The sequence below is a fragment of the Lynx rufus genome, unplaced genomic scaffold (genome assembly GCF_022079265.1).
Source record: "Lynx rufus isolate CCGP_SWC_20201006 ecotype Redwood Valley unplaced genomic scaffold, mLynRuf1.p SCAF_9, whole genome shotgun sequence".
NCBI lineage: Eukaryota > Metazoa > Chordata > Mammalia > Carnivora > Felidae > Lynx > Lynx rufus.
In genome coordinates, this window is record NW_025814897.1 from 100,860,599 (window position 1) to 100,869,493 (window position 8,895).

General features: G+C 38.8%; 1 protein-coding gene across 1 annotated transcript; it reads left to right on the plus strand.

Annotated features, from left to right (window-relative positions):
* The first annotated feature begins 6,144 nt into the window (after positions 1–6,144).
* LOC124505661 (olfactory receptor 4C11-like) lies at positions 6,145–7,056 on the plus strand. Its single transcript, XM_047071668.1, has one exon. It carries the CDS (start codon positions 6,148–6,150, stop codon positions 7,054–7,056), a length of 909 nt encoding a protein of 302 aa, XP_046927624.1. The 5' UTR covers positions 6,145–6,147.
* Positions 7,057–8,895: the final 1,839 nt, after the last annotated feature.

Genomic DNA, 8,895 nt, shown 5'->3' on the forward strand with positions numbered 1-8,895 from the left:
ACTCGGGACCAATTCCTTGGAAAGGGGTGGTTATATTAAGGGGGCAGAGGTATAGTACCCTATACATGTGGGTTTGTCTTTTAATTGATTAAATAAGCATCTGACCCTCTATTTATTTACCTATTTATGTATTAAAATTAAATGTTTGTTTTTTTTGAGAGAGAGAGAGAGAGAGGAGAGAGAGAGAAAGGGATAATGAGTGAGGGAGAGAAGGAGAGAGAGAGAATCCTAAGCAGGCTGTCAGTGCAGAGCCCAATGCTGGGCTTGATCCCGTAAACCCCGAGATCATGACTTGAGCTGAAACCAAGAGTCTGACACATAACTGACTGAGCCACCCAGGCACCCCCTATACTTTTGAATTTCTTATGTATAAGGCTTAATGTTAGGAAAAAGGATTGGATTATATACTGACCGTACACCGTCATTATGCATTGGCACTGTTGATAACACGATTCTATTATATACTGATTGTTCTGCCAGTCGTGATACTAAAGTTGTCTGTCCAGACCCACTGTCACCCCTGCTTACAGCTAAGAATTATATTCTCTTTCTGCTGTTGGGGTAAGGGGTATATATGGAGTGGAGGAATGAGAAGCAAACTCTCTCGTGAAATCCAAGACAAGTACTCTTTATCCCTAACAAGATTCTTTGCTCAACCTTACACCGTGGGCTTAAATGATAAATGTGAACATAAATAAATATAAACATAAATAAACAGAAACATAAATATGAATATAAATTCTGCTCTCTTTTTTAATCCCTCTTCAATTTGCATCCATTTGAGAGTCAGGATACATACTGGGCATGGCAGTGCTTTTCTTCTCTACTGGTTCATGGTTTCTGGCTTTATGCCGGCTCCACCCAAATGAATGGAGTCTGCTGCTTTGCTTGGCAGGGCTGGTGAGGTGTGGACTGTTTGAGAAGGAGAGATTTCCGTGGAGCACAAAGGTTTGAGTTCTGGTACTGGTTGCTTTTTGGATGCTCTCTGCTAAGCTGCTTCCCAGCCTAGTCTGAAGTGCACTGAATAGAACAATGTGAAATTCCCTTATGAGATTTAAAAATCAAATGAACAAAGAAATTAGAGGAAGAAAAAAGAAAGAAGGCTATAGTCAAGGTGTGCATGATCCAATAAATACACACACACACACACACACACACACACACACACATTTTAACAGTTGAAGGCCATTAGCGAGAAAGTTGTTTGGGAAAACCTGGAAGGCTCTGGTGAGGAGATGAGCAGGGTACTCTGGACACAGGAAGCAATGGAAGGTGGAAGTTTATCAGATGAAGGTCATTTAGCCACTAAGAAATGTTGAAAATGTAGGGACTGAGATAGTAAGGACATATTCAGGAGGGACAGCAAGTGTCAGGCATGGCTGGAACACACATGAGCAGAAGCCCTGGGAGGAAAGGTGGTAAGCAAGACTATGGCACAGTGTTTGAGGACTTTGAAAGTCATGGTGAGTATTTCAGCCTTTGCACTTGAAAACCACAGTAACCCTTTAATCTTAAGATTCATCATAGTTTTAGAATGTCCACTTTTCCTTTTGAAGTTGTAGCTAGGAGGTAAAAAGAGGAGAGGATAGAGAGCAAGGAGAAGAGGGAATTTCTGAAATTGTGCCCTTTCTTTCTGTATAGAAACATAGAGGGTCCACTTAAAGAACTGTAGGATTGACCATTTGCAATACTGACGTTCATGAGATACCAGCCCGATTTTGTACTATGTATGAACTAATAATGCTCACAGTGAAAACTCACGTAGTTATCTCCCTTGACATGTTATTTTTCTTCAACAAAATGGTGTGAGACATTTTATTTAGAATTTGATGAGTATTAGACACTGTGTGAAAGGAGTTTTTATGCCCCATGTTTTGAGAATCTAAACTGATCCTGTTTTTAGATCAGTGAAAATACTCTGTATGATATTACGATGATGGATGTATGTTACTAATATTTACTGAAACTATAATGTACCAACCCAAGAGTGAACCTTGGGGTAAACTTTGGACTCTGGGTGATGAGGATGTGTCACGGTAGGCTCATCAGTTCTGGGAAATGTGCCATTCTGGCGGGCGATGTTGGTAATGGCAGGGGTGATATTTGGGTGGCGGCTAGGGACCTTATGGGGAATCTCTGTACCTGTGTCTTGGTGTTGCTGTGAATGTAGCACTGCTCTAAAAAAATTAAGTCTTAGCAACAAGAACAAACTAAGAAGCAACAACGACCAAAAGATCTTATGAAAGCTGAGAGGAGGTGTGTGATTTTGCTGCCTCCTCCCCGCCCCCCACAGAGACAGCTGAGAGGGAGCCCACCTGCTTCTCCTCTGAGAGGGGAAGGGACAGGTCTGGAGTCACCACTGAATCATACTTGGGATGCCTGCTGGGTCAGTTCGTTCTGCTGGGGCCACAGTGGATCCACCTGTATGCTGCCCATTGAGTTTCTAAGTGCAGGGAATTCAAAGATGGATGTCTTCAGTGCAACCCTGACATCTTGAAGGGAGCAGGCACCTCATTCCAGTTAAGCCCAAATCCAACTGGACTATGTTTAGAAAACTAGATGACTAAATTCTGATAAACAGCTGAATGATTTTGTCCTTCTGTGCTGAATAAATCTTAATAAAATCAGCTCTCATATCTTGTATATCTCCAAATCTCATACTTGACTGCAAAAATATGTTCAAATTTCATAACGTGGCTTCCATGGCCTTTGGCAGAGACGAAACCCTACTTTTCCACGTTTTTCTACTATGACACTAGAATCAGTCTAAACCAGAGGTTTCATATTGATCTTCTCTCTTTGTCCCATCACCCCCATTAAAACGTTGGTTGGTTTCTCTCATGTCAAATGCTCTCACCCCTCTGATTTTTGTATCTTTGGATCACAAACTCTTTACAACCAAGGTTATATTTTATTTCTAGTCTCATGTCATCATGGTTCACATATAGGGAAGCTGTTTGCACTTTGTATTTGTTTTTTAGTATTTGTATTTATTTTTAACATTTATTCATTTTTGAAAGACAAACAGAGACAGAGTGTGAATGGGGAAGAGGCAGAGAGAGAGGGAGACACAGAATTTGAAGCAGTCTCTATCTAGGCTCCAAGCTGTCAGCACAGAGCCGGATGCGGGGCTGGAACTCACGGACTGCAAGATCATGACCTGAGCCGAAGTCAGCTGCTCAACCGACTGAGCCACCCAGGCACCCCTGTTTTTTAGTATTTATGAACGATATTTGGAGTTGCCATTACCAGCTCCTGATCACCAGGAACAAATTAGCAGGAACCACAGTGCCCAGATGATTTCAGCTACTCGGGGAAGGAAATATGTGTGAAAAACAGTTGTGCAGATGTATTATGGGTAAATGAACAGGTAGATTAATATCCTGGTAATTTTAATAATCATAATGGAATGTTGATACTAGTAATCATAATGAAAGAGCCATTCCAATCGCAGTTACTAAATACTTGCATCTCTTCTGCATCATACATACTGTATTTAGCCTTCACAGAAACCCTAAAAAGTAGATTGTTTTAATTTTCATGTCTACAGAGGAAGAATAAGTAGCACAGTTATGTAGGGACTTGTGAAATATGGCATCATACTGCGCAGTGCGTGGGGTACGAATCCTGGCGGTGTGGCTTCAGCCTGGATGCTCTGTCATTGTGCTAACCTACCTCTCTGCTCTGCTTTAGGGGATTTGCATCTTAGGGAACCTGGTTTAGAACTTGAATTTCTTCAATCAAATCTATAGTTCATCTCTTAACATAACCCTGAGTTTTTCACTGACCCATTTATCCTTTAGGAATTTTTACTCTTCTCTTTGCAGATGGTTTCTATTCTTCTAATACCAATCACATAGTCCCTTACATAATTAATGCTTTCATCTATGCATACCTTAAAACTCATAAATCATTAAGAACAGGTGAGTATTTTGCCCATTCTTTGCAATAAGTCCAGATAATTGTGATTTGATATTTAAAATCAAAGATAATTATGGAATTCTGAGAGAAGGGAAAGGCAGTATAATTTTAAAATGTTTTGAAACAAACACTAAATTAGAATGGGGAAATGGACAGCTTGTAATAAAAGAAAAGGAAAAAAAGTCATAGAAAAGGGAAAAAGTAAAATCATAATAGGGAAAGTAGCAGAGGCGGGGACTTACATAATTCTGGCTTATTATAAGCTGGATCTTTTTCTCATTTTATCTGCAGTGTAACCATGTTATGTGTAAAGTAGCTTTCCCCAGCTAGTAAAGAGTGGAGCTGAGATTTGAACCCAAGACATCTGACTACAGCAACTGTGTTGTTGACCAAGAAATGTAGTTATTTTCTTGATGAATAGCCATCACAGATAAAATATCAAGATTACAAAATATGAACTGACCAAAGATAAAAAATTCTCATAAAAGCAATATTTTCATTAAAAATGTAGTAACAGTGTAAAATGTGGTTGGTGATAAAAATGTATGTGCATATAACAAAATACAATTGTTTTCTACTAACCAAATGAGAGAATAAGATCGTGTCATAAAATAACCTTTCTTGTTTGTTTGCATGTTCATCAGCTTTTTTGCAAAATCATCAACCTTGAAATAGTGACCATATATGTATATAGTAAAAGGATGTAGAGATGCACACATTTGTAAATATACTTAGAGAATGTTTCCTAAAACACATTTCTAAAAGAAAACCAAAAGTAGTTATTTCTGGAGAGTAGGAGTATAAATTCAATAGTTTGGAGACAGTTTTAAATATTCTTTTATTCTTCTGTGTCTTTTGAATAACAAATGATAGACATGAATTATTTCACCATAAAATATAGTTAATAAATGGACACAAAATGTTGAGAAACATTTTTAATAATTATCAACAGCATGATGATCTCTAGCATTTGGGACAACAACATCATACTTGGGAAATTACTTTAAGTTGTTATCTATGTGACTCAAAATTGGAAACTATATAAATAACTCAAAGGACAAATGTTCAAAGAGATGCCACTTATGAAACTTTATACAATGTCGCGTAATTAAATTAACAGTTAAACTAATGATAAGTATAATGACATGGGAGGAAGTGTTATAATAATTTAAGTCAAAATCAGGACACAAAATGATATTATATGGTGATTTCAGTGACAAACTCAACATGTTATGAACAAAAACTTGAAATAGAACAATCATAACAGTATGTTGGAATTATGGGATACTTTTCAGATGAAATTTTTAGAAGCATGCTGGTTACTTCAGGGTAAAATGTACATCTCTGAGTAACAACAGGCATCATTTAGATTATAGGCATCATTAGGAATTTTATAGCATGTTGAATTCACAGGCAGAGATGCCCAATATTCTGAGTTTAGTCCCACAGTACAGTCAAGAGGGTAAACAGTTTCCCTCAATTATGTCAACTTCAAAGGTGTCCCGACATTTGTTATGTAATGGCGTCAGTAAAACTGACGTTGAACAAGGGAGCTTAAGTAAAAGATTGTCAAAACAGATTTTTATAAAGCATATTTCATCCAACATACTGATGGAGTCAGAGATAAAGGGATTAGGGGCCCAAAAATGAGTGAACTGAACAGAGAATACTTTCTTCCAGAGGGATTCTCCAACAAGTTAATTATAGTGGAATAGTGTTTTCCAGATGTCAAAGCACATAGATAAAAAAATGCATAACACATGAGATATATGTGTGCATCTGTGTGCATAAACAATCTTTTAATTCTTAAGGAAACTCAGGATCAGCTAAGGCAAATATTTGCACTCCATTTTTCATATGAAAGCTAAATTATAAGACAGTTAAGTCACTTGCCCAAGGACAGTTCAAGTTCTGCAGTTTTCAGTCTTGGTAGGAATCATAATTTTTTAAGGACATTTAATTTTTACTCCCCAAATGCAAAGGCTTTGTTGACCCAAGGCAGTTAGCTTCTGAATCAACAGATAGCTCTGGGAGAGGCTTGGGCATCTGCGGATTTACCTAGAGTCAAAGAGGATTGAAGGCAGTCAGAGGTAACATAACATGGAGCAAAAGCAAAGCATTCAGAGTTCAGCCCACTGATCTTCCCAAGCTGTCACTTCTTTTCTTCTCTTTGCAGATTCAGCCCTTGTCCTCAACTGCACCTTACTTTCAGCCAGTAGTATTACGATGAATAGCAGTGTGACTGAATTCATTCTCCTTGGGCTGACACAGGATCCAGTAAAGCAGAAGGCAGTATTCGGGGTCTTCTTGATCTTTTACCTTGCGACACTGTTGGGGAACTTTCTCATTGTAGTGACTATTAAAACAAGCAGGACCCTTGGGAGTCCCATGTACTTCTTCCTGTTCTATCTGTCTTTTGCTGACGCCTGCTTCTCTACAACCACAGCCCCCAGATTGATTGTGGATGCCCTTTCTCAAAAGAAGACCATTTCGTACAATGAGTGCATGACTCAGGTCTTTGCAGCCCATTTCTTTGGGTGCATGGAAATCTTGGTGCTCATCCTCATGGCTTTTGATCGCTATGTAGCCATTTGTAAGCCCTTGCGATACACAACCATCATGAGCCGGCACGTGTGCAGCGTTTTGGTGATTTTAGCCTGGGTGGGATCTTGTATCCACTCTTTGGCACAAGTTTTCCTGGCTTTGAGATTGCCTTTCTGTGGCCCCAACATGATTGACCACTATTTCTGTGACTTGCAGCCCTTGTTGAAACTTGCCTGCATGGACACTTATGTGACAAATTTGCTAGTTGTTTCCAACAGTGGGGCCATATGCACGGTGAGTTTCATAATCCTGCTTATGTCCTATGTTGTCATCTTGTACTCTCTGCATAACCACGGTACTGAAGGAAGGCGAAAAGCCCTTTCCACCTGCATCTCCCACTTTATTGTGGTTGTCTTATTTTTTGGTCCATGCATATTCATATACACACGCCCACCAAACACATTTCCAATAGACAAGACAGTGGCTGTGTTTTATACAATTGGGACACCCTTGCTCAACCCTCTGATCTATACACTGAGGAATATGGAAGTGAAAAAAGCCATGAAGAAATTATGGTGTAGCAAAGTATGACTTCTCTTGATACAGGATATTTAGGGATTCTAATGTATATTTCCTTTTTTTTTCTAATGTATATTTCCTTAAGAGATTGGTTTTCCTTCATGGACAGGAAAGATGAAATATTCTCATTGGGGGAAAATCCATTAAGGAATTTTAATATCACTAATATTTTATATATTTAATTGAATTATCATAAATAAGTACGAATGAATATACATCCTTAATTCTGAGAGGATTGCATTAGAATAGGATAATTTAAAGTCTGTAACCATTTTGAACCACCTTGCTGGCCCTTAGTTGAATTCTATTCACCTATGGCCATATTTACATGATAATTTCACCTCCTGTGCAATTTGTCTTCAGAAAGAAATGCACTGACTAGTGACAGAATGACTGTGTAGTGTGTGTATGTGTGTGCACACACTAATTCTTTACAGATTTTATTCTCGTCCTTAAGAACTTGGACATAGAGCTAATCCATATGGAACTGGAACTTAGAAATGAAGGTAGTGGTCTTGACTACCTGGGACTTAGCGATGATGTTCTGAGAAATTCTGTGGTGGAATCTGTGCCTGAGCCTGACTCACTGGGGCATCTACATGGATGGACCCTCAAACTTCCAGAAATGCTGGAAACCTCAGTGAAAACCTGGACTGTCACTGGAAAAAACTCTCAACGTTCGGTGAATGGTGGGAGAAGGAGAGTTTTACACTTGGCAGTGATGGGCGGTATCTGCCAGTCAGCTGCTTTATTGGCAGGGTCCTTCCCCTTCATGTTCACAGAGAAGGGGCAATGTGGGTGTTTGGCAGCATGAATATGCAGAAGGATGAGGGGTAGAAAGAGGGCTGGAGAACTATGTACACTGTAGAGACAGAAAAGGTGAATGGAAAGTGGTAAGGTTAAGAAAATATGTTTATTAGTGCTCAGAAAGCTGTGGAAATTCTCTTCTCATGCTTAGATCATAGAGATCCCAGATTCCCTTAGATTTTAGATAAGGTCTCAGTTGGGAGGGGTGGGAGAAGTGGTCAGGGGTACCTTAACAAACTGGCTCACTGTCTTTGCTTCTGAAAAATCTTGAAATCCTTTTATTTGCCTTCCTTTTGGGGGCTTTTTGTAGGCTGTCTAATTTTAGTATCCTTGATGTGGGAAGAAGGTTTCTATTTCTTATGATAACTGATGACTCCTTGTTAGCCCTCAGAAAGCCAGTGGTTACCTTCCAAATTCTGTACCCTTCCCAATGAACTCTTTTCGGCTGGTCCCTAGAAGATCTCCTTACAGCTTCTCTGTGGCATCTATGTAGTTGTAGGATACTTCTGTTGACCATTTCCTTTGGTTTGGAAATAGGCATAAGGTGATTTAGACACACAGTTCACATCCATTGTGTCTACTCAACATTTCAATTTTAACTCCTTGCTACATGAGAAAGGTTACATTATAAATAATTTCTGTGAACACTGGACCCCAAGATAATTTATTTTCATTTAGAAAGTGATTGTACATTACTCTGAAATGAGAAATATTTACTTCTTTTCACATAAAATCTAAAATTTTAAGAATAAAAATTTGTATAATATAACCTTATCTGTAAATGAGAAAGACTTCAAGTGAACTGGGTGGAGATTGACCTTGGGAAGGAGTAATGAGGAAAGGCGAAAGGGAGTCACTCCAAGTATAGGAACAAGAGAAAGGAAAGGAAGACAGAAAATAAGTCTTTTCATTGGTCATAAGGAAAAATGACTTCATCAAAGTTTCAAGATGCCTCTTATAAAATCCTTCTGTGATTTCAGTGACGAGGAGAGATGTGTCTGTTCTCTCCTCTCTACATTTAGGTTGGAATCCTGTGCAAACAAA